The sequence below is a fragment of the Bombina bombina genome, chromosome 1 (genome assembly GCF_027579735.1).
Source record: "Bombina bombina isolate aBomBom1 chromosome 1, aBomBom1.pri, whole genome shotgun sequence".
Taxonomy (NCBI): domain Eukaryota; kingdom Metazoa; phylum Chordata; class Amphibia; order Anura; family Bombinatoridae; genus Bombina; species Bombina bombina.
The window spans coordinates 1,192,451,720-1,192,478,462 of NC_069499.1; the positions used below are offsets into that span (position 1 = coordinate 1,192,451,720).

The 26,743-nt window shown below is 39.0% G+C and overlaps 1 protein-coding gene across 7 annotated transcripts; it reads left to right on the top strand.

Annotated features, from left to right (window-relative positions):
* The first annotated feature begins 223 nt into the window (after window positions 1-223).
* Window positions 224-22,056, top strand: SLC25A39 (solute carrier family 25 member 39). Of its 7 annotated transcripts, none has more exons than XM_053699995.1 (14): window positions 237-336; window positions 431-457; window positions 2,659-2,734; window positions 3,075-3,173; window positions 3,742-3,801; window positions 4,181-4,231; window positions 5,929-6,038; window positions 15,335-15,402; window positions 17,823-17,947; window positions 18,069-18,242; window positions 18,606-18,715; window positions 19,426-19,501; window positions 19,716-19,799; window positions 19,907-22,056. In XM_053699995.1, exons 4-14 carry the CDS (start codon window positions 3,077-3,079, stop codon window positions 20,020-20,022), a joined length of 1,071 nt encoding a protein of 356 aa, XP_053555970.1. In that variant the 5' UTR covers window positions 237-336; window positions 431-457; window positions 2,659-2,734; window positions 3,075-3,076; the 3' UTR covers window positions 20,023-22,056. The 7 variants fall into 7 exon arrangements, with proteins under 7 accessions (XP_053555967.1, XP_053555970.1, XP_053555961.1 ...); XM_053699999.1 differs by having other exon boundaries at window positions 276-336; window positions 2,662-2,734; XM_053699992.1 differs by lacking the exon at window positions 431-457 and having other exon boundaries at window positions 224-336; window positions 2,662-2,734.
* Window positions 22,057-26,743: the final 4,687 nt, after the last annotated feature.

The window sequence follows — 26,743 nt, forward strand, 5'->3', positions numbered from 1 at the left end:
ACTGGCAGTTGCTGTGTGATTGGCATATGTTGGGCATCACCTATATGTAATTGGATGGCGCTTTACAGTGGCTAGTGGGCAATCATCATTGGCGTGCTTGTGAGTACATCTGTTTGTGATTGGACAGCGGATCGCAATGGGTGGTTCTAAGTGTGATTGACAAGATAGCTATGGGTGTGCTTTGCGTCTGATTTGGTGTTTTATTTCTTAGGGGTGTGGTTACCAAATGATTGACATGTTGTTGTGATCTAAGACTGGTTCATCCCGGCTCAGAGCTGCTGGAGCAGCATGTGGCCCCCGGGAGCCGGGGCCCAAGATATTCGGGCGGAGCCGATGGTGAGATAAATATTAGTTTTTTTCTGTTACATGCCACATGCTTCAGACGTCTGTATATGCATTAACTTTGTGTGTCCATTTATACTTTTTATAGCTGTAACAAGGTCTGAGCACAATACCTGTGAGTATATGGTGGTGTACACATTGTAGTGTATGTTATGTGGCAGTTGTACTGTGTATATACTATAGCTGTGTATGTATTGTATAATGCCCTTAATAAAAAAACGATCTAGATATGTATAAATTGTATGCCGTCTGTTAGTTACTGAATTTGTGTGCATATGGTTTGGTTTAATTTGTAAACTATTGGTAAAATCTGTATACTGTGCATTCAGTATAATGTGTATACTATTGCTGTATGTATGTGGTAAAGGTGGTATACTGTGCATACAGTAAAATGTGGATACTACTGCTGTATGCATATGATATAGTTGGCATACTGTGCATTGGGTATAATGTGTATACTACTGCTGTATTCATGTGATATAGTTTGTATAATGCGTGTGCTGTATGCATGTGATATAGTTTGTATAATGCGTGTGCTGTATGCATGTGATATAGTTTGTATAATGCGTGTGCTGTATGCATGTGATATAGTTTGTATAATGCGTGTGCTGTATGCATGTGATATAGTTGGTATAATGCGTATGCTGTATGCATGTGATATAGTTGGTATACCGTGCATTGGTTATAATGTGTATGCATATGATATAGTTGGTATACTGTGCATTGGGTATAATGTGTATACTACTGCTGTATGCATGTGATATAGTTTGTATAATGCGTATGCTGTATGCATGTGATATAGTTTGTATAATGCGTGTGCTGTATGCATGTGATATAGTTTGTATAATGCGTGTGCTGTATGCATGTGATATAGTTTGTATAATGCGTGTGCTGTATGCATGTGATATAGTTTGTATAATGCGTGTGCTGTATGCATGTGATATAGTTTGTATAATGCGTGTGCTGTATGCATGTGCTATAGTTTGTATAATGCGTGTGCTGTATGCATGTGCTATAGTTTGTATAATGCGTGTGCTACTGCAGTATGCATGTGGTATAGATTGCATACTGTGCATATGTCATAATGTGTATACTATGGCTATATGCATATGGTATAGTTTGTATACTGTGCATGCAGTATAATGTGTATATTGTCACTGTGTACATGATTATAGTTTATATACTATTGTTTTTGCATGTGGTGTAGTGTGTATATTAAAGCTTTGTGCACATTTTATACTGTTTTGATATCCTATAAAAGTGTGTGATGGGGTGTGTGTTTTTTTATTATACTGTACCTGTGTGCAGTAATGACATATGAAATTGCAGGGTTTAACCATATACATGCATTGCTATATATTCTCATAATATGGCTTTTAAAAATAATATAGGAGTCCCCTTGGTATTCTCGGTGGTTCAGAAATTACAGCTGAAAAAAAAGCCAAGCACTGTTAATAAATATATAGTGCAAACAATAGCGGAGTTATTTACTTTAGCTGTGGTCATATGTGTATAATGTAGCTGTTTCTGTATATATTGTATCTGTCGGTTTGCAGTAATGACTGTGACTGTAAACATTTGTGTGCATGTTATTATGTAATACTCCTGTGTGTGTATTTAACAATGTGTCTAAGTTCTGTGTTTGAAATTGTGAGTGTGTGCAGTAATATGTGCATGCTGTTTTGGTAGATGAAATTGTTTGTACATGTTTTATTTACAATCATTTGTGTGCACACTGGCTTTATGTTTGGCACAATGTGTACAGTATATAGACTCTGTAGTTATGTGGATAAATGTGTGTGTGCACAGTGGCTGTTTGGGGGCTTATCACCTGTAATCATTTTGTCCCATGCTGCCTTCCCTGTCTTATTTTTATGTATTGTACCTTCTGTATAGTGCTGCAGAATATGCTGCTGCATTGTAAATAAAGATAATAATCATAATATGTAAATATTAGCTAAGCTATTCAGTTCCAGACATCAAGACCCACTAACAGACCAGATTTTCAGGATTACCTTTTTATTCAAATAGGTTAGACAACCACAGTTAATGTGCAGCTGATTAAGTCACCTGTCATTGTGAAAATCTGGGCTATTACCTGGTCCTAAGGACTGGAGAACTACGTGTTAACATTACCATGTAATATCTCTATATGCACTGTAACTCTAGCGCAATTGCCATATGTATGTGCTGTTGCTGTCTATTTTATAGATGAACTGTTTTGTTGTAAAGTGAGTTAACAGTATATTTTGTTTTTTATTTACTACTTTTTACATGGACATTAATAAAGAAACCTTTTTTTTTTTTCCTTCCTAGCAGCCATCCTCGGAATGCCCTTAAGTGTCACTTGTCATCCAATCAAGGGGGCATCTGAACCCCTGCTAGGCACCAGGTATACCCTCCTTCCCCTCAAGCAATAGTACCCAACCTATGTTATACACAAATGCTGGGTTATTCATCACTCATGAACCATGCTATCAGCCAAAGCCAGACCTACCCCCTTACTTTGTAAGCTGCACCCATCCTGGGAGGGGAGAGATAAGCAAGTGGGTGGGTGCTGTGTAATGCAGTGTTGGTGTATATCTTGATTATTGTAAACGTATTATCTTCCAGCCCGTTCTTTTTGTGTCCTTTCACAAACCTTTCTCACTCTTGTTCTGATTTCTCTCATCTTATGAGATCTTTTTTGTAATGTTTTCTTTTACTGCTCACCCTTTCTATTACCCTGGCAGGTATGGCTGTGGAGGAGCCTTGTTTCCAGCCTGGGGGCATTACACCGCTACAGCAGATTCTGGCCTCTGGTACAGGAGCTCTCATTACCTCTTTCTTTGGTATGCTGGTTAACATTAATCTAGTTAAAGGGACAGTCTACAGCGTACGTTTTATTGTTTTAAAAGATGGATAATCCCTTTATTACCCCCAGTTTTACATAACCAACACAGTTATACTAATATACTTTTTACCTCTGTGATTACCTTGTATCTAAGCCTCTTCTGACAGCCCCCTGATCACATGACATGTTATTTATTATATATTGACTTGCATTTTATTCAATTAGTGTAGTGTCTGCCACAATCCACGGGCGTGATCACAATGTTGTCTATATGGCTCACATGAAGTAGCAGTCCCCTGTTATGAAAAGCTAATACAAAAGCATGTGATAAGAGGCTGTCTTAAATGGCTTAGAAACAGGCAGAAATTTAGAGGTTTAAATGTTATAAAGTATATCACTATAACAAAGTTGGTTGTGGAAAGCTCTGGAATGGGTAGTAAAGGCATTATCTCTCTTTTTAAACAATAACAATTTTAGTGTTGACTGTCCCTTTTAAGGAATTAAATATATTTGTGTTTGGAGGCTGAATTGTGATTCCTGCCCCTAACTGCTTTTCTATTCCACAGTTACACCACTGGATGTAGTAAAGATAAGACTGCAGGCACAGAGAAAGCCCTTCTCTAAAGGTATTAGTAGAACTTCCTTCACAATATTCTGCATTTCCTTCATCTAAGCATTGCATTTATTTTCATTCTGCTCCAGCTTTGCTACCCCTACCCCCTCTGAGTGCACCTTCTCACTTACTGCATACCCCTTCTCCTTTAGAGCTGCTCTGTAATCTGTCACAACTCTAGCATCACTCCCCTTTATTCCTTGCTTTCCTTCTTCAGCAGTTGCTGCTCACACTTGTGACTCCTGATGTATCCTATTCCTGAGTTCATGCCCAAACCAGGGTTTTTATGTTAAGTTTATTTCCTAAAGCTTCACATGGCTGTGCTTATGTTACTGAATATTATGCCACTAATCCTGCAATATCCGTGTCCTCAATTTTCTCCTGTGTTGCAGCGTTGTCTATAAAGTCTCTACCTTGGACACCTACCCTGCGCCACCCCAAATGTGAGTACATGAGATCCCTACCATGTACACACAGACTTCCTATATCCATGTAAACATACATTGTCATACCCTACCATGCACTCTATGTACTTACTAATTCCCACCCATGCACCCATATTTTGTGTCTGAACCAACTCATGCAGATAAGTTGTATGCCACTCATTCGCTCCCATGCACTCAGATTGAATGACAGTGAGGGGCTCCCATACACCAAATGTAATAGACTTATTACTTACTCCAACTCATGCTTGGGTATGGTGTGACTCACTATTGGCCATTTATTTTTGTCTTCTCATATTGTATCACTAACTCGATTTTACACAGACATTGCGTTACTCACACTTATGTTCCATCACTGTGTGTCACTCATTCCCACCCAAGCTAATTGACTATATTTCACTAACACATCGGTGCCTGTAAGTGCATGCTAACTCACTAACACGCATGCTTGTGTCTTGCACTAATGCTCACAAATGGCACGTTATTCTCACCATATACACAGATCACAACTATTGCTTAAAGGGACATGAAACCCAACATTTTTCTTTCATGATTCATAAAGAGAATACAATTTTAAACAACTTTCCTGTTTACTTCTATTAGTTAATGTGCTTCCTTCTCTTGTTATCCTTTGCTGAAAGGTTTATCTAGGAAAGTTCAGGAGCAGCAGAGAAACCTAGCTGCTGATTGGTGGCTGCATATATATATACCAATTGTCATAGGCTCACCCATTTGTTCAGTTAGAAACCATTAGTGCATTGCTGCTCCAACAAAGCATACTAAGAGAATGAAACAAATTAGCTAATAGAAGTAAATTAGAAAGTTGTTTAAAATTGTATTCTCTATCTGAATCACAAAAGAGAATTTTTGGGTTTCATGTCCCTTTAATTTATTCTCAGATATTTAATTGTCCCAGTATGCATCATGTTTCGACAGCAACAATGCAGAAATTATTCCTGAATTGACATTGAATGCAGTATACCAGTTGCCTCGCTATAGGGAGTCTGATTCTATTAAAGTGAATGTAAACTTTCATGAATCAGTGCCCGGTTTTTAAAAATATTATTAAAAACAGGGGCACTTTCATTCATGAAAGTTTACATTGCAGCGTTTTTTTTTTTTGTTTGTTTTTTTAAATACTTTTTTCTGCAGCCAAGCCGGACCAGCGATTTTCCCCCCCCCCCCGCTTCTCATGCTGTACTTGGCACAGCAATGATGAAACCGGCTACCTCCAATCACTGCGTGGTCTCAGGAAATGTTTGCACTAGGGTGCACGCCATGATTAGAGGAAGCCAGATTCTTCATTGTTGACATAAGTACAGAGGAGCTGTGGACGGGAGATCGCTTGGCTGCAGAAAAAGTTAGGTATTTTTAAAAAAAACGCTGCAATGTAAACTTTCATGAATGTAAGTGTGAAAGTGCCCCTGTTTTTTTATTAGTATTTTTAAAAACCGGGCACTGATTTATGAAAGTTTACATGCACTTTAAGAAATTAATTTGGAAATAAAAATTATATATATATTTATTTTATAATCCTTTATAACAAGCAGCAGTTCTAAGGCGACTCACGTGTAATTTCCCACATACTGTACATTATATTTACCATCACTAACATTTTAAACCGATAGCAACAGCTCCAATCATGTGCACACAGCATCACGCTTTATTTTACTTTACCTTAATCTTTCCTTTTTTAGGGCGTTGCTTTCTGTACTGCAATGGACTGATGGATCACTTGTTTGTGTGCCAACATGCCACTGCTTGCAGCACTTTGTACCGAACCCCCACACACTTCCACGGCACAGTGGTGAGGATGGAAACATTTGCTACAGGAGAGATGAAGAGAATTGCCACAGACTAGTGCAGAATATACATTTATTCATAGGCCTGCAGTTGTACATGTGATAAAGAATTGTCATACTTGGTTCATGAAAACATATGCCACAAAAAAAACAAAAGTGCACTAAAAGCTGGTGAACAGAATGCCTAATAAAATCTTAACCAATCATTAAGATAATATACACAATTACTAGAAATGAACTAAGATAAATTGAATGTAGATACATTTATTGGTTATAAACAATTAAAAACGCAGAAAAAACAGCTACCACTGGTGGTTTTTAAAATGTTAAAAAACTGTTCAAACAAGCATAAAGTGCTATAAAAGTTGTTTGAGACTGCCCCACTATTGTGCAACACTGTGCATATACTGTCTCTTATTCTCCAAATATTGGCTCCGATAATCCTGAGGTTCACACTTACAGTATTAAACAGTCTTGGTTCAGTACCAATATTTTATTAGGTATTCTGTTGACCAGCTTTTAGCGCACTTTTTTTTTTTTTTTTTGTGGCATTTATTTAAGTAAGAGATAAGGGATTAAAAGAGTAGCTTTTAAAGTGTGTGTGTGTGTATATGTATATATATATATATATATATATATATATATATATATATATATCATTTTATTCTTTTTTTTCTGTGTTGTCATGAAAACATATGGCTAGATTAAAAGTGACGCCCTAACGTTATCACTCCTGCACTTACTTGCACGCGTATTACAAGTTGAAAGCAAGCGCGGCTGCACAAGGACAAACTAAATTTGTGCTCATCAGCTTAGTGCAATTGAAGTCCTTGTATAAAGTGTTAGGACTACATAAAATGTTGCCCCAAATACAACACAACATGTATACACTATCTGATAAATTATTTATAGAAATATTCATAAAAGATAAGGGTTAAAATGTATATATTTGACTGGAAGGGATCTTTATTGGATTTATACATGGGGAGAAGAAGTTAGTGCGGTCACGATATTCTAAGTCCTCAAGCGCAGTGTTTGCGCGTGAGTGAAAGCGCTAAATAGCATGCAATTTTAAATCTGGCCCATATTTGGAAATTAGCATTTTGTAGTGTGCAGCTTCATCTATCTTGCATACTGAAGTGTATTAAGAGCCAGATTACAAGTGGAGCACTATTTAACGCTCCTGTTAAAACACGAGTAAGCTTTTTGCACACATCTGGTTTGCCCGTATTACAAGTTGAAAGTAAACTGTTTTCGACTTGTGCACTAACCTGACAAGCGTAAAAAGACGAACTTAGGATATTGCACGTGATAACATCCTTAGAAGTCAAGGAAGCAAAAAATATGTGGGGGGACCTAATACCCTACTTGTGCGCAAATACGATTGCATATTCTCAAGTAAGCCGACATGGAAATATGAACTATATTATGTATAAAAACGTGTTGTTGTTTTTTTAAATACTTATAACATATTCTGCTATGTGCAGAACATTTGAATGTCAAATATTTACAGTAAATACACACTATAACACTTAATTGAATATTGCATAAATATGTTTTTGCATGTTTTCATCCAATGCCCTTCTATATGTGTGTACATGTGTGTGTATATATGTCTGTAAATACATATATACACATATAAATACATGTGTTTGTGTGTGTGTGTGTATATATATATACTGTGTTTGTATACAGGTGGCCCTCGGTTTACGCTGGTTCAATTTGCGCCGTTTCAGTATAATAACCTTTTTTTCTTCTGTTATGTGCGATCAGTCCACGGGTCATCATTACTTCTGGGATATAACTCCTCCCCAACAGGAAATGCAAGAGGATTCACCCAGCAGAGCTGATATAGCTCCTCCCCTCTACGTCAGTCCCAGTCATTCTCTTGCACCCAACGACTAGATAGGATGTGTGAGAGGACTATGGTGATTATACTTAGTTTTTATGACTTCAATCAAAAGTTTGTTATTTTACAATAGCACCGGAGCGTGTTATTACTTCTCTGGCAGAGTTTGAAGAAGAATCTACCAGAGTTTTTTTACTATGATTTTAACCGGAGTAGTTAAGATCATATTGCTGTTCTCGGCCATCTGAGGGAGGTAAAGGCTTCAGATCAGGGGACAGCGGGCAGATGAATCTGCATTGAGGTATGTAGCAGTTTTTATTTTCTGAATGGAATTGATGAAAAAATCCTGCTATACCGTTATAATGACATGTATGTATACACTTCAGTATTCTGGGAATGGTTTTTCACCGGAACTACTCTGTTAAAGGTCACTAATCCTTTTAATAAATATTGTCATGTTAAACGTTTTTGCTGGAATGTAGAATCGTTTACATTGCTGAGGTACTGAGTAAATAAATGTTTGGGCATTATTTTCCACTTGGCAGTTGTATGCTTTAAATTGTGACAGTTTCGTTTCTCCTCACTGCTGTGTGTGAGAGGGAGGGGCCGTTTTTGGCGCTCTTTTGCTACGCATCAAAAAATTCCAGTCAGCTACTATTATATTTCCTGCATGATCCGGTTCACTGACAGATCTCAGGGGTCTTCAAACTTCTTTGAAGGGAGGTACATTCTCTCAGCAGAGCTGTGAGAATTTTTATTGACTGTGAATAAAAACGTTACTCTATAATTTTTTATGTCAAATTTAGTTATTTACTAATGGGAACAAACCTTTGCTAAAAGTTGTGTTATTTTAAACTTGATGCTATAACTGTTTCAGTTCATTATCTCAACTGTCATTTAATCGTTTAAGTACCTCTTTGAGGCACAGTACGTTTTTGTTTAAAAAAGATTATAACCAGGTTGCAAGTTATTGCTAGTGTGTTAAACATGTCTGACTCAGAGAATGATATCTGTGTCATTTGTTCCAATGCCAAGGTGGAGCCCAATAGAAATCTATGTACTAACTGTATTGATGCTACTTTAAATAAAAGTCAATCTGTACAATGTGAACAAATTTCACCAAACTGCGAGGGGAGAGTTATGCCGACTAACTCGCCTCACGCGGCAGTACCTGCATCTCCCGCCCGGGAGGTGCGTGATATTATGGCGCCTAATACATCTGGGCGGCCATTACAGATAACATTACATGATATGGCTACTGTTATGACTGAAGTTTTGTCTAAATTACCAGAACTAAGAGGCAAGCGTGATCACTCTGGGGTGAGAACAGAGTGCGCTGACAATACTAGGGCCATGTCTGATACTGCGTCACAGCTTGCAGAGCATGAGGACGGAGAGCTTTATTCTGTGGGTGACGGTTCTGATCCAAACAGATTGGATTCAGATATTTCAAATTTTAAATTTAAATTGGAGAACCTCCGTGCATTACTAGGGGAGGTCTTAGCAGCTCTCAATGATTGTAACACCATTGCAATACCAGAGAAAATGTGTAGGTTGGATAAATACTTTGCGGTACCGGCGAGTACTGACGTTTTTCCTATACCTAAGAGATTAACTGAAATTGTTACTAAGGAGTGGGATAGACCCGGTGTGCCGTTCTCACCCCCTCCAATATTTAGAAAGATGTTTCCAATAGACGCCACTACTCGGGACTTATGGCAAACGGTCCCTAAGGTGGAGGGAGCAGTTTCTACTTTAGCTAAGCGTACCACTATCCCGGTGGAGGATAGCTGTGCTTTTTCAGATCCAATGGATAAAAAATTAGAGGGTTACCTTAAGAAAATGTTTGTTCAACAAGGTTTTATATTGCAACCCCTTGCATGTATCGCGCCGATTACGGCTGCGGCAGCATTTTGGATTGAGTCTCTGGAAGAGAACCTTAGTTCATCTACGCTAGACGACATTATGGACAGGCTTAGAGTCCTTAAACTAGCCAATTCATTCATTTCGGAGGCCGTAGTACATTTAACCAAACTTACGGCTAAGAACTCTGGATTCGCCATACAGGCACGTAGAGCACTGTGGCTAAAATCCTGGTCAGCTGATGTTACTTCTAAGTCTAAATTACTTAATATACCTTTCAAGGGGCAGTCTTTATTTGGGCCCGGGTTGAAAGAAATTATCGCTGACATTACAGGAGGTAAGGGCCACGCCCTACCTCAAGACAAAGCCAAAGCTAAGGCTAGACAGTCTAATTTTCGTCCCTTTCGGAATTTCAAACCTGGAGCAGCGTCAACCTCCACTGCACCAAAACAGGAAGGAGCTGTTGCTCGTTACAGGCAAGGCTGGAAACCTAACCAGTCCTGGAATAAGGGCAAACAGGCCAGGAAACCTGCTGCTGCCCCAAAGACAGCATGAACCGAGAGCCCCCGATCCGGGACCGGATCTAGTGGGGGGCAGACTTTCTCTCTTCGCTCAGGCCTGGGCAAGAGATGTTCAGGATCCCTGGGCGCTGGAGATCATATCTCAGGGATACCTTCTAGACTTCAAATTATCTCCCCCAAAAGGGAGATTTCATCTGTCAAGGTTGTCAACAAACCAGATAAAGAAAGAAGCGTTTCTACGCTGTGTACAAGATCTGTTATTAATGGGAGTGATCCATCCAGTTCCGCAGTCGGAACAAGGACAAGGGTTCTACTCAAACCTGTTTGTGGTTCCCAAAAAAGAGGGAACTTTCAGGCCAATCTTAGATTTAAAGATTCTAAACAAATTCCTAAGAGTTCCATCGTTCAAAATGGAAACTATTCGGACAATCTTACCTATGATCCAAAAGGGTCAGTACATGACCACAGTGGATTTAAAAGATGCTTACCTTCACATACCGATTCACAAAGATCATCAACGGTATCTACGGTTTGCCTTCCTAGACAGGCACTACCAGTTTGTAGCTCTTCCATTCGGATTGGCTACGGCCCCAAGAATCTTCACAAAGGTTCTGGGGGCCCTTCTGGCGGTACTAAGACCGCGAGGGATTTCGGTAGCTCCGTACCTAGACGACATTCTAATACAAGCTTCAAGCTTTCAAACTGCCAAGTCTCATACAGAGTTAGTTCTGGCATTTCTAAGGTCGCATGGATGGAAAGTGAACGAAAAGAAAAGTTCTCTTTTTCCTCTCACAAGAGTTCCATTCTTGGGGACTCTTATAGATTCTGTAGAAATGAAGATTTACCTGACAGAAGACAGGTTAACAAGGCTTCAGGATGCATGCCGTGTCCTTCATTCCATTCAACACCCGTCAGTAGCTCAATGCATGGAGGTGATCGGCTTAATGGTAGCGGCAATGGACATAGTACCTTTTGCACGCCTACACCTCAGACCGCTGCAATTGTGCATGCTAAGTCAGTGGAATGGGGATTACTCAGATTTGTCCCCTACCCTGAATCTGAATCAAGAGACCAGAAATTCTCTTCTATGGTGGCTTTATCGGCCACACCTGTCCAGGGGGATGCCATTCAGCAGGCCAGACTGGACAATCGTAACAACAGACGCCAGCCTGCTAGGTTGGGGCGCTGTCTGGAATTCTCTGAAGACTCAGGGATTATGGAATCAGGAGGAGAGTCTCCTTCCAATAAACATTCTGGAATTGAGGGCAGTTCTCAATGCCCTTCTAGCTTGGCCCCAATTAACAACTCAGGGGTTCATCAGGATTCAGTCGGACAATATCACGACTGTAGCTTACATCAACCATCAGGGAGGGACAAGAAGCTCCCTAGCAATGATGGAAGTATCAAAGATAATTCGCTGGGCAGAGTCTCACTCTTGCCACCTGTCAGCAATCCACATCCCGGGAGTGGAGAACTGGGAGGCGGATTTCTTGAGTCGCCAGACTTTTCATCCGGGAGAGTGGGAACTTCATCCGGAGATTTTTGCCCAAATACTTCGACGTTGGGGCAAACCAGAGATAGATCTCATGGCGTCTCGCCAGAACGCCAAACTTCCTCACTACGGGTCCAGATCCAGGGATCCGGGAGCGGTTCTGATAGATGCTTTGACAGCACCTTGGAACTTCGGGATGGCTTATGTGTTTCCACCCTTCCCGCTGCTTCCTCGATTGATTGCGAAAATCAAACAAGAGAGAGCATCTGTGATTCTAATAGCGCCTGCATGGCCACGCAGGACTTGGTATGCAGATCTAGTGGACATGTCATCCTGTCCACCTTGGTCTCTACCTCTGAGACAGGACCTTCTGATACAGGGTCCATTCAAACATCAAAATCTAACTTCTCTGAAACTGACTGCTTGGAAATTGAACGCTTGATTTTATCAAAGCGTGGTTTTTCTGAGTCGGTTATTGATACCCTGATCCAGGCTAGGAAGCCTGTTACCAGAAAGATTTACCATAAAATATGGCGCAAATACCTATACTGGTGCGAATACAAACGTTACTCCTGGAGTAAGGTTAGGATCCCTAGGATATTGTCTTTTCTACAAGAAGGTTTAGAAAAGGGTTTATCGGCTAGTTCATTAAAGGGACAGATTTCAGCTCTGTCCATCTTGTTACACAGGCGTCTGTCAGAAAATCCAGACGTCCAGGCCTTTTGTCAAGCTTTAGCTAGGATCAAGCCTGTGTTTAAAGCCGTTGCTCCGCCATGGAGTTTAAACTTAGTTCTTAACGTTTTACAAGGTGTTCCATTTGAACCCCTTCATTCCATTGATATAAAATTGTTATCTTGGAAAGTTCTGTTTTTAATGGCTATTTCCTCGGCTCGAAGAGTCTCTGAGTTATCAGCATTACATTGTGATTCTCCTTATCTGATTTTTCACTCAGATAAGGTAGTTCTGCGTACTAAACCTGGGTTCTTACCTAAGGTAGTTACTAACAGGAATATCAATCAAGAGATTGTTGTTCCATCCTTGTGTCCAAATCCTTCTTCAAAGAAGGAACGTCTTCTACACAATCTGGATGTAGTTCGTGCCCTCAAGTTCTACTTGCAGGCAACTAAAAATTTTCGCCAAACTTCTTCCCTGTTTGTCGTTTATTCTGGACAGAGGAGAGGTCAAAAAGCTTCTGCTACCTCTCTCTCTTTCTGGCTTCGTAGCATAATACGTTTAGCCTATGAGACTGCTGGACAGCAGCCTCCTGAAAGAATTACAGCTCACTCCACTAGAGCTGTGGCTTCCACTTGGGCCTTTAAGAATGAGGCCTCTGTTGAACAGATTTGCAAGGCTGCAACTTGGTCTTCGCTTCATACTTTTTCCAAATTTTACAAATTTGACACTTTTGCTTCTTCGGAGGCTATTTTTGGGAGAAAGGTTCTTCAGGCAGTGGTTCCTTCTGTATAATGAGCCTGCCTATCCCTCCCGTCATCCGTGTACTTTTGCTTTGGTATTGGTATCCCAGAAGTAATGATGACCCGTGGACTGATCGCACATAACAGAAGAAAACATAATTTATGCTTACCTGATAAATTCCTTTCTTCTGTTGTGCGATCAGTCCACGGCCCGCCCTGTTTTTTAAGGCAGGTAAATATCTTTTAAATTATACTCCAGTCACCACTTCACCCTTGGTTACTCCTTTCTCGTTGATTCTTGGTCGAATGACTGGGACTGACGTAGAGGGGAGGAGCTATATCAGCTCTGCTGGGTGAATCCTCTTGCATTTCCTGTTGGGGAGGAGTTATATCCCAGAAGTAATGATGACCCGTGGACTGATCGCACAACAGAAGAAAGGAATTTATCAGGTAAGCATAAATTATGTTTTTCAGTCATGTGACTGCTATAGAAAAGCAGGGCACTAATTAAAATAGCCAGTAGGTGGAGCTGTCTGCTTGTGTTGCAGCAAAGTTATGCAAGCTTAGCAGACTTAAATTAATCTGTGTACACAGAACAGACCTTAGCTATTGAGCAACAAGATCTAGCAGCCACTTCAGATGCTTTATATATATATATATATATATATATATATATATATATATATATATATATATATACACATATATATATATGTTTGTGTAGTGTGTGTGTATGTGTGTGTGTGTATATATATATATATATATATATATATATATATATATATATATATATATATATATATATATATATATACACATATATATATACACATATATATATATATATATATAATCTCTATGTTAAAGTGAATGTAAACTTTAACAAATTAAAGCCCAGTTTCAAATAATATTCTTAAAACCAGGGGCACTTTTAATTCATTAAAGTTTGCAAAGATGCTTATTTTTTTTAAATACTTACCTTTGCCTTATGGTAAACATAATGCAGATCCTCCACCCGCATCTGCTGCTTTCATTAGCAGATCGATGACAAATCTGACTTCCTCCAATCATTACATTGCCCTACGAGCTAGACGCCAAAGGGGGCACGCAACAATTGGAGGAAGTCGGATTTGTCATTGATCTGCTAATGGAAGCAGCAGATGCAAGTGGAGGTTCAGCGTTATGTTTACCATAACACAAAGATATGTATTTTAAAAAATAAGCATCTTTGTAAACTTTTTAATGAATTTAAGTGGCCCTGTTTTTAAGATTATTATTTGATACTGGGCTTTAATTCGTTAAAAAACCACCACCTATACTGAAAATATGAATACTTTTGTATTTTATATAGAACAGTTATGTAAACAGGAGACAGTAGATGTAATTATTGTCCCAGTGTAGGGGGGCGGTACTAAAATGTTAATTTTCAATTGTCCTCCCTAAGGGCCAGATGATTAAAAAGCTATCTGATAAAATGAGATTATGTAAGAAATCTCATCAGTACTGTAAAGCTCCTTAAAGAATTTTAGAAAAGCATATTTTATCTTAAATCCTGTTAATCTCACTATATAGATTATGGATGTAGTGTAGAGACACCTACCTACATTACAGAATAATGCGGGGGGGAAAAAACAAGGATTTTGTGTGATATTTCTCATTATGCTGACGAGTTTTTAATTATCGGGCCCTAATAAATGGCTTTTTATTTAAGGAGAGATAAAATAAGGAGGTATGTTTTCCCGGCAAGCTCAGCCCATTTTAATAATTGGTGGTTTCATTGAGCACAACCAGCTATTTAATATACAAAAAATAAACATAAAGGAGCAATTTCCTGTAAATTTATACTCTAAAGCTGGTTTTACAAGTCATAGGAAACACATTAAGGGAAACCAATATTATAGTCCACTGTCCCTTTAACTTGTCTTCCGTATGGTTTGTGATTTCGTTTATGTCCTTTTGGAGATACTCTCCAGAACTGTACAAGGTAATTTAGATAATTTATGAGCTAGAAAACTGGAGGAAGATATAATAAGTATAGCACTACAAAGAGATGAGTGAAGAACAAGTGTAATGGGCAATGGGGATGGTAGAAGAGGAGTTTATACATCTATAGCTCTTTACCCCATGCTTTGCTAATAAACTCTTCTTTTCCTCACCATAGGATGCATTTGTGAAGATCACACGCCATGAAGGGTTAAAATCTTTATGGAGCGGGCTCCCACCCACACTGTGAGTACAGATAAGCCACCTTCACTGTTCATTAAACAAAGAAGAGATGTTGTACATTGAGATTACAAAGAGAGAGAGTGCAGTGCTACATATCTATAGTAGTGCAGCTTGTACGGAATATAAATATGTATATGCAGAGAGAGCAAACACTCATTACTGATTTATTTATATGGATGTATATTTATGATAGTTTAGGGGATCTCAATGCTTTTGCTCACTGTCAGGGATTCAGGGGTACAAAACTCAGTGGAGTGCATATGCTCGTATTTGTTTCATTTTTATAATCATAATAGTTAACAATTAGGATTAACTGTGAATTTATCACAATTTTTATATATATATTTTCTTATGGAAATCTAGCACAATCCTCCATTAGTGAAATAATGGTTATATCTTTTGTATGTCAATCGTTAATACGTTAGTTGAAGGGAGGGCAGGAGAATTTTCAAAGTTTAGGGTACAAAGAAGAGCGATAAAAAAGTAAAGAGAGCAGAATGGAGATACAGACTAGGAAAGATACACAAGGGAGAATCTGGACATAACGTTTACAAGTATAAATATCACCTGCTATATCACACTGACATTCTTAACACAGTTGTTGATGGAATAACTTATTTATTAATAAGATAATGTTCTAACGTTACAACAAGAAGGAATTGAACCGATAATTTAGCCTTAAAGCATAAATATCTGCAGCTCATGTTTATATACTGGCAAAGTAAGGGTGTTTTTTTGTTTTTTTTATTATAGTGATGGTATCAATTCCTCTTCTCTCCTCCCCCCCCCCCCCCCCCAAAAAAAAAACAAAAAACAAATACCTTCTTGGCATATATTTAACCTACTGGCAAAACCAACACTTTTATGTGAAATTAGCAACACACATGCAGTCACACCATTCATGTTTACAATACATACTTCCTATCCCCACTCATATGTATTTAGTTTAGGCGTTTATGCTACTTCATTCTTGCTGTTTATTGCGTAATGATCATGATATATATTATTATTCTTGTTTTGTGGGTGATCATTTTATTGTTTCTCATTATTGCCTTTCTATGTTATTATATTTGCCTGATTATTGACAGCATAGTGCAATAAACATTTCCTTTACACGGTTTAGATTTTTGTTTTTAATGTAATCTCCTAAGGCTGCTCATTGTAAAATAGCTTGGTATATCCAAAGTGCTATGATACATGTGTTTTTATTCTGAGCTACTAAGGTATCATTGCATCTGTTTTGTGAGTTCATTATCATTACATTAATTACTTTAAATGTTTAAAATGCTCCCTGATCTTCAAAGTGTGTTTTAAATGGGCTAGATCTAACTGTGTCTTCACTAGATGCAATAATCTGCATTTCTACTTTAATTTGTTAGACCATGTTTTAACACTTACAACCCTGCTATTCTATGGTTTAACCCCCGCAAAGGGGTTATACGTGTCATTTATAAATACAAATATTCATCAGAGATCCTGAGACTGACTCACAAAAATACCTTTTTATATTTAAAACTAATTTATGCATTCTCTCTCACACTCTCTCTAATGTACCAACTGCTGAGATATTGGCAAATTTGCATGTATGTGTATTACTCAGCCATCTCTTGTATGATATGTAAGGTTTACTAAATACATTATTTATAGATTTTCATGGATTTTAAACTACTACTTATAAGGACTTGTAATTCAAAGAAATTTCTATTGTGTCACTGTAGTATAACATAGTATAACTATTAGTATAAAATGCATTATTTTGCAGTTAGGGAAATATATGTTGCAGGGCTAGCCTGGAGACATCTAAGAATTAGAAAATCCTCAATTTTGAGAGCTAAATAACAGGAGAAGGGGTCAAAATAAATAATGAAAGTATATTGTGAAGCTGTTTCATTACACATAACTAAGCATTTTATACACAACTTATGTGTTTTTACTGTCTCTTTAATGTTTTTACTATATACCAGTGTGTACCAAAGTGACGTATGTGTTAATCTTATTGTTGCAGTCCTGAATGTATAGTAGCTGACTAGTTTTCATAGGTTGATGGTGTGGGGTACAGAAACTCACCCTGTAATTAGATATTTGATATTTTAGGAACTGTTCCTCACAGAAATTATCAATGTGTGACAGCTTGGATTTTGCTTCTTTCCCTTCTTAAAAACTAGAATGGAAGAAAAGTATGTTTTATCTACTTGTTCTATTGGCCCGTAGGGACTGATACAAATTACACATACCATGTAATCACTTCTTACTACTGTAGGCCACTCTATTGGGTACCTGTTTACTTTTTTGTGTCTCATAATCAGGGCATCTATCTCTTGCCATCACTATTCTCAGTATGTCTCACTTAGTAACAGCTTCTCTCATCATCTTCTAACTAATTTAATTACTTTGAGATGATGGCTTACTCTCTTTTCATGCAGGGTTATGGCCATACCTGCCACAATTATATACTTCACATGCTACGACCAGCTGCGAGATTTCATGAGATACCAACTTGGATACCAGGGTAGCCACATACCTCTCATTGCTGGAGCACTTGCTCGATGTGAGTCTTTCTAATATTGTCTGCAGTTCAATCTGTTCTTGTTTTTTTTTTCTTTTGACTGCATACTCTTAACTATACATTCTCTCCCCCCCCCCCCCCACTTGTGTATATTTTCTAATAGTGGGAGCAGTCACAGTTATCAGCCCTCTGGAGTTGATCCGAACTAAACAACAGTCTCGCCAGCTGTCTTACATAGAGCTGAGTGCTTGTCTGCGCTCTGCAGTCTCTCAGGATGGGTGGCGCTCTCTTTGGAAGGGTTGGGGACCAACTGTGTTAAGAGATGTCCCATTTTCTGGTAACTTAACAGTTAGCGCATCCTTATAACTGTTCAAATTGCTCAATACAAGCTTATCTCTAACCTGTTCTGTGTCCTGTAACTTTTCCTATTGAACGATATATCCATTCTAATAACTCCTATGGATCCATATAATTTATCACTGTCCACCAACAGTCCCAGAAGACTGCAAACATGCCAGGATTTCACAACTATTTCTTTAATTAGAAATCAGGTTTCATAAGTTTGTATTATTTGTCAGGCATTTGCAGTCCTCAAGGAATCAAGCTGGATAATCCGGTTATAACTCTTCCTGCATTACTTCTGCCTGTCATCATATGAGGTTTGTTTATTGGGTGTATTTTTTTTTTCTTTTCTCTGCAGCTCTGTACTGGTTTAATTACGAGTTGCTGAAAAGCAGACTGAATGAATCCTGTAGTGCCCTAGAGGCGCCATTCCTGACTAGCTTTACTGCAGGAGCAGTTTCTGGAACTGTGAGTGACATATTTAATGTGTTATGAAGGCCACATGGTGTTTTCTTTGATCCTTAAAGGTATACTAAACCCAAATTATTTTTCTTTCATGATTAAAATAGAGAATGCAACTTTCTGTTTTACTCCTATTATCAATTTTTCTTCTTTCTCTTGATATCTTTATTTGAAAAAGTAGGAATCTAAGCTTAGGAGCCGGACCATTTTTGGTCCAGCAGCTGGGTAGCGCCTGTTGATTGGTGGCTAAATGTAGCCACCTATCCGTAAGCGCTACCCAGGGTGCTGAACCAAAAATAGGCCGGCTCCTATGCATACATTAAAACATTTTCAAATAAAGATACCAAGAGAATGAAGAAAAATTGATAGTAGGAGTAAATTAGAAAGTTGCTTACGATTGCATGCAAATGAAAGAAAAAAAAAATTGGGGTTTAGTATCCCTTTAACACAGAGTGAGAGAGAGAGACTGTATCTCCTCCCACCCCCCAAAAAAATGTGCTATTGTGTATTTGTTACCTCACAACTCATTCCATTTATCTTTCCCTGGTTTTGTCCGGTGTATTCATGGGGATATCAGATTAGTTACATCCTTGTGGTCTTGCCAATGATCGTTCTGACTTTTAAAGCCATACTTGCCTAGCTCTCACTTTCTGTATTACCAATGTAATCTCTTTGCTCTCTGTATTACCGTAACTCTTTCTATTGTACATCTCCAGGTCGCTGCTATTCTCACTTTGCCTTTTGATGTGGTGAAGACGCAGAGGCAGATAGAACTTGGTGACATAGAGACAGGTAAGAGCGAGGGTGCTGAGGGCATGGCGAAGGATTTCTTGCTTTACCTTTGATTTGGATAGATACAGCTACACATACCAATTTTCTTAGGCATGCAGGATGGTCAAATATGCATATGTAGTTTCATCACAATGGAAATACACTGCAAAAGACATGTGGTCGCTGCCTTAGCCATGTGTACCATATTACATTGCCTTCTCTTTTTGCACCACAGGTGTTTCCAGAAAGCAGAGGTCTACAACCTGGGGAGCCATGCGCAGGATCAAAGCAGAGTCTGGAACCAGGGGATTATTTGCAGGTAAATTTCCACCCCTAACATTCCTACAATTTCTTCTTATTTGTACCTCTACAATACTAATGTTCTTTTTTTTTTTTTTTTTTTTTAAATTAAATAATACACCATAGGGTTTCTCCCTCGCGTTATTAAGGTGGCCCCAGCCTGTGCTATCATGATTAGCTCTTATGAATTTGGAAAGAACTTCTTCCAACAACAGAACATGGAGAAGGTGCAGAACCAGTGATTTATAACAAACAGAGAATTGGTCGAGCTATGCGATCTGTACTACAAGGTAGTCATGGTAAATGCTGTGCTCTAAAACTAGCTGGTCTGGATTGTGATGTAGCTAATAGCACTAAAGAAAAAAAGCTTTGAGTCCTAGCTCTAGAAAACTTCAATAGGACATTCTGCCAGTCAATCACCGATTTTATAGAAATCAGCAATCACCTGTAATTCAAACCACGGAACTCCAGATTTAAAAAAATAAATAAATACAAATTTATAAATATATAATATATATAATTCAGAAAATGTGGCTGATAAATATATGGGACCAACTTTAGACATTGGACATTTTGTATATAAGAAACGTAGGAAGCTCTTCTAATGGCAGTCAATAAATCCAGAAATGTTCTGACTATAATCAAGGGGACAAAGTGCTCTGGGAAAGACTTTTCAATCAATATAAACCCAAACAATCCAGAGCTAATGCACAGTCACCTGTGATCATGTAAGTTGAGCATGCCACATAAATCCAGTAAATGTGCTCTAGAAAAAATACTAGAGCAAATCTTACATTTGGAAGCCCCACCAAGAGATCATTGAGCCCACAAACCACTGATTACAGCACCCTACAAAAAAGTGTTTTGGAGCACAGAGATGCCGAAGTTTGCAGTACCGTGTTTGCCGGGGGTTTAACACAGAACAGATAAGAGTGAAGAAGCCTTTATTACTCAGCTGCTCATAACAGCACCAAATGGTGTATACGGAGCAAAGTGATTTCAGAGCTGAAGTTAACAAAAAATAAAACAATCTCCAAACTCCGAATCCAAGCGCTTCTCACCACAACATTCCCACGCTCAAGCATGTAAACTCTTTCTTCATAGAGGACTTCTATGCTTAGGATCTGACCTGAAGTCAAGCTGGAACTGCATGTGTGTTATGCTGTCTTGTCCTACAAGTGCCTATTCTCCCTCCCCTTTTTTTTTTTTTTTTTTTTTTTTTTTAAATATAATAAGTAGCAAACCTACTGACTGTACCTTGATTCTCGTCTAACCAAAGAGAACAAGAGCAGTAGATTCTATGGGATGGCTAAAATGAGTTGTATGTAGACTGTTCAAATGCTGGAGCAGATATGTAGAAAATCTTAGTACGGTGTTTTGTACAATACCACTTTCATATAAAACAATATTATGAATTATTGGATTTAAAGGTGCAATCCTACTGGACTGCAAATACATAATACATACATAGTGTATTTGTTTATATGTTGCTGCTAAATAAGTGTGTGGGGGGGTTTCGTGTAACAGGTGCTGTACCTGTGTCCTTTTTGTCAAGTTGTAGCATCACCAGTACAGCACTTACTCAGTAGGGAGAAGTATTTGCCAGTGAACTCTCTTCTTAATAAACATACAGTAGCATCAGAAAAAGGGAGCAGTTTTAGAAGCTACTGACAGTCCAGCCTATTCCTTGGGATTGCACCTATAAAACTTGTAAAACTTAAAATATTTAAATGCTAACATTAAATCCCATCTGGCAAATGAACAGGATAACTGCAGAACAGCAGTTTGTGGGGTTTTCTTTTTCTCTATGCTGTAGCTCATGGAGCATTACAGGGATTGATAAATGTTTTATAAAGAAATGCTCTTATTTATTGTACAGTGAAAGCTCAAAAAAGCACTCTAATGGATGTGCAGACAGGTCTGCAAAAGATGAGGTCCACAGGAGTGACACATAAAAGTGTGATACGACAAATAGAAAATATTTCACAGAGGTGAATCAAAGAGTTGTGCATCTATGTAGTATGTGTTTTTTTCTTCAGGTATATTTATAGGTCTGTGTTTGTTGTTGATACCAGTAATTGCCTTAGTAATGCATGGGTTGTTTTTGTTTGTTAGGTTTCTCTAAAAAGTAAAAAAAAAAAAACAGAACAGAAAACTGACATCATAATATTTAATGATGTCACAATCTGACAAAGCATTTGTAGAAAAGTGTAATATGCAAACAGTCGCTTTTAAAGTCTCCAAATAAATGTTCACAAAGTGAACAATAAAAATGATGAGGAATCAGTTAGAAGTCATTTTGAAAAATGTTTGTTGTTAGAGAGATATACAAATCATAAAAAAAACTTTTTTCTTTTACTTATTAATAAATAATTTTCCTTAGGTTCCCTTATGGTCTTGGCTGTGTTTCAGTTACTGTTCTGTTCCTGCTTAGAACATAAACATTCAGTTAATTTTCTTTGAAGTCTCAGCCTCTTGTTAACAATTAAAATCTGAAGTCTATGCACTATGCTCATTGTGTCATTTTACAGCAAAACATGCTAAACGTCAGAACTGCGTTTTTATTAACTTTACAGGGCTACATATGCACTAATGGAATTTTGCAAAATGAAATCTAATTAAAAATATGCAGTTATTTAGTTTGCTAAGTAGAATTCCTGATGCTCTTTCTGCCCTCCCAATGTGGAGCAGGTTTATTATTATTATCGGTTATTTGTAGAGTGCCAACAGATTTCGCAACGCTATAAGGAGGAATTGATATAGGGAGAGTAAGGGTCATGTGACAGCATTCTTATCTGCAAGTTTCCAAACGAAATAAAGCTGTCAAATACAAATGATATTGGTGCATCAATTAGAGGTGGTCTATTAAATAACTATTTTAACCCCTTAAGGACCCACGGCACTTTAACATTTTCTGACCGTTTGGGACCAAGGCTATTTTTACATTTCTGCTGTGTTTGTGTTTAGCTGTAATTTTTCTCTTACTCATTACTGTACTGTACCCACACATTATATACCGTTTATCTCGCCATTAAATGAACTTTCTAGCGATACCGTTATTTTCATTATATCTTATTTAACTAAAAAAATTATAAAATATGAGGGAAAAAAACACAATTTCTCCAACATAGGTGTGTCCGGTCCACGGCGTCATCCTTACTTGTGGGATATTCTCTTCCCCAACAGGAAATGGCAAAGAGCCCAGCAAAGCTGGTCACATGATCCCTCCTAGGCTCCGCCTACCCCAGTCATTCTCTTTGCCGTTGTACAGGCAACATCTCCACGGAGATGGCTTAGAGTTTTTTAGTGTTTAACTGTAGTTTTTATTATTCAATCAAGAGTTTGTTATTTTAAAATAGTGCTGGTATGTACTATTTACTCAGAAACAGAAAAGAGATGAAGATTTCTGTTTGTATGAGGAAAATGATTTTAGCACCGTAACTAAAATCCATGGCTGTTCCACACAGGACTGTTGAGAGCAATTAACTTCAGTTGGGGGAACAGTGTGCAGTCTCTTACTGCTTGAGGTATGACACATTCTAACAAGACGATGTAATGCTGGAAGCTGTCATTTTCCCTATGGGATCCGGTAAGCCATGTTTATTAAAATAGTAAATAAGGGCTTCACAAGGGCTTATTAAGACTGTAGACTTTTTCTGGGCTAAATCGATTCATTATTAACACATATTTAGCCTTGAGGAATCATTTATTCTGGGTATTTTGATATGATTATATCGGCAGGCACTGTTTTTGACACCTTATTCTTTAGGGGCTTTCCCTAATCATAGTCAGAGCCTCATTTTCGCGCCGGTATGGCGCACTTGTTTTTGAGGACAGCATGGCATGCAGCTGCATGTGTGTGGAGCTCTGATACATAGAAAAGTCTTTCTGAAGGCATCATTTGGTATCGTATTCCCCTTTGGGCTTGGTTGGGTCTCAGCAAAGCAGATTCCAGGGACTGTAAAGGGGTTAAATATAAAAACGGCTCCGGTTCCGTTATTTTAAGGGTTAAAGCTTCCAAATTTGGTGTGCAATACTTTTAAGGCTTTAAGACACTGTGGTGAAATTTTGGTGAATTTTGAACAATTCCTTCATACTTTTTCGCAATTGCAGTAATAAAGTGTGTTTAGTTTAAAATTTAAAGTGACAGTAACGGTTTTATTTTAAAACGTTTTTTGTGCTTTGTTATCAAGTTTATGCCTGTTTAACATGTCTGAACTACCAGATAGATTGTGTTCTGACTGTGGGGAAACCAAGGTTCCTTCTCATTTAACTATATGTATTTTATGTCATAAAAAAATTTAGTAAAAATGATGCCCAAGATGATTCCTCAAGTGAGGGGAGTAAGCATGGTACTGCATCATCCCCTCCTTCGTCTACACTAGTCTTGCCCATACAGGAGGCCCCTAGTACATCTAGTGCGCCAATACTCCTTACTATGCAACATTTAACGGCTGTAATGGATAATTCTATCAAAAACATTTTAGCCAATATGCCCACTTATCAGTGAAAGCGCAACTGCTCTGTTTTAGAAAATTCTGTAGAGCATGAGAACGCTGATGATATGGTTTCTGAAGGGCCCCTACACCAGTCTGAGGGGGCCAGGGAGGTTTTGTCTGAGGGAGAAATTTCAGATTCAGGAAACATTTCTCAACAAGCTGAACCTGATGTGATTACTTTTAAATTTAAGTTGGAACATCTCCGCGCTCTGCTTAAGGAGGTGTTATCCAATTTGGATGATTGTGATTATCTGGTCATTCCAGAACCACTATGTAAAATGGAAAAGTTCTTAGAGGCCCCGGGGCCCCCCGAAGCTTTTCCTATATCCAAGCGGGTGGCGTACATTGTTAGTAAAGAATGGGACAGGCCCGGTATACCTTTAGTACCTCCCCCCATATTTATAAAATTGTTTTCCTATAGTCGACCCCAGAAAGGACTGATGGCAGACAGTCCCCAAGGTCGAGGGGGCGGTTTCTACTCTACACAAGCGCGCCACTATACCCATAGAAGATAGTTGTGCTTTCCAAGATCCTATGGATAAAAAATTAGAAGGTCTGCTAAAGATGTTTGTTCAGCAAGGTTCCCTTCTACAACCAATTGCATGCATTGTCCCTGTCACTGCAGCCGCGTGTTTCTAGTTTGATGAGCTAGGAAAGGCGATTATTAGTAATTCTTCTTCTTATGAGGAGATTATGGACAGAATTCGTGCTCTTAAATTGGCTAATTCTTTCACCCTAGACGCCACCTTGCAATTGGCTAGGTTAGCGGCGAAAAAATTCTGGGTTTGCTATTGTGGCGCAGAGCGCTTTGGTTAAAATCTTGGGCAGCGGATGCGTCTTCCAAGAACAAATTGCTTGACATTCCTTTCAAGGGGAAAACACTCTTTGGCCCTGACTTGAAAGAGATTATCTCTGATATCACTGGGGGCAAGGGCCACGCCCTTCCTCAGGATAGGTCTTTTCAAGACCAAAAATAAACCTAAGTTTCGTCCCTTTCGCAGAAACGGATCAGCCCCAAGGGCTACGTCCTCTAAGCAGGAAGGTAATACTTCTCAAGCCAATCCAGCCTGGAGACCTATGCAAGGCTGGAACAAAGGAAAGCAGGCCAGGAAACCTGCCACTGCTACCAAGACAGCATGAAATGCGGGCCCCCGATCCGGGACCGGATCTGGTGGGGGGCAGACTCTCTCTCTTCGCTCAGGCTGGGGCAAGAGATGTTCTGGATCCTTGGGCGCTAGAAATAGTCTCCCAAGGTTATTCTCTGGAGTTCAAGGGGCTTCCTCCAAGGGGGAGGTTCCACAGGTCTCAGTTGTCTTCAGACCACATAAGAAGACAGGCATTCTTACATTGGGTAGAAGACCTGCTAAAAATGGGAGTGATTCATCCTGTTCCATTAGGAGAACAAGGGATGGGGTTCTACTCCAATCTGTTCATAGTTCCCAAAAAAGAGGGAACGTTCAGACCAATCTTAGATCTCAAGATCTTGAACAAGTTTCTCAAGGTTCCATCGTTCAAGATGGAAACCATTCGAACACTCCTTCCTTCCATCCAGGAAGGTCAATTCATGACCAAGGTGGATTTCAAGGATGCGTATCTACATATTCCTATCCACAAGGAACATCATCGGTTCCTAAGGTTTGAATTCCTGGACAAGCATTTCCAGTTCGTGGCGTTTTCTTTCGGATTAGCCACTGCTCCTAGGATTTTCTCATAGGTACTAGGGTCCCTTCTGGCGGTGCTAAGACCAAGGGGCATTGCTGTAGTACCTTACTTGGACGACATTCTGATTCGAGCGTCGTCCCTTCCTCAAGTAAAGGCTCACACGGACATTGTCCTGGCCTTTCTCAGATCTCACGGATGGAAAGTGAACGTGGAAAAGAGTTCTCTATCTCCGTCAACGAGGGTTCCCTTCTTGGGAACTATAATAGACTCCTTAGAAATGAGGATTTTTCTGACAGAAGCCAGAAAAACAAAACTTCTAGACTCTTGTCGGATACTTCATTCCGTTCCTCTTCCTTCCATAGCGCAGTGCATGGAAGTGATAGGTTTGATGGTAGCGGCAATGGACATAGTTCCTTTTGTGCGCATTCATCTAAGACCATTACAACTGTTCATGCTCAGTCAGTGGAATGGGGACTATTCAGACTTGTCTCCGAAGATACAAGTAAATCAGAGGACCAGAGACTCATTCCGTTGGTGGCTGTCCCTGGACAACCTGTCACAAGGGATGACCTTCCGCAGACCAGAGTGGGTCATTGTCACGACCGACGCCAGTCTGATGGGCTGGGGCGCGGTCTGGGGATCCCTGAAAGCTCAGGGTCTTTGGTCTCGGGTAGAATCTCTTCTACCGATAAATATTCTGGAACTGAGAGCGATATTCAATGCTCTCAAAGCTTGGCCTCAGCTAGCGAGGGCCAAGTTCATACATCAACCATCAGGGGGGAACAAGGAGTTCCCTAGCGAT

Excerpts from the sequence above, each read along its gene's own strand:
- SLC25A39 (XM_053699992.1), top strand. The coding sequence starts at position 3,077 with ATGGCTGTGGAGGAGCCTTGTTTCCAGCCTGGGGGCATTACACCGCTA. Across the intron at positions 3,802-4,180 it reads GAGAAAGCCCTTCTCTAAAG|CGTTGTCTATAAAGTCTCTA; the intron begins GTATTAGTAGAA and ends CCTGTGTTGCAG. Across the intron at positions 4,232-5,928 it reads TACCCTGCGCCACCCCAAAT|GGCGTTGCTTTCTGTACTGC; the intron begins GTGAGTACATGA and ends TTCCTTTTTTAG.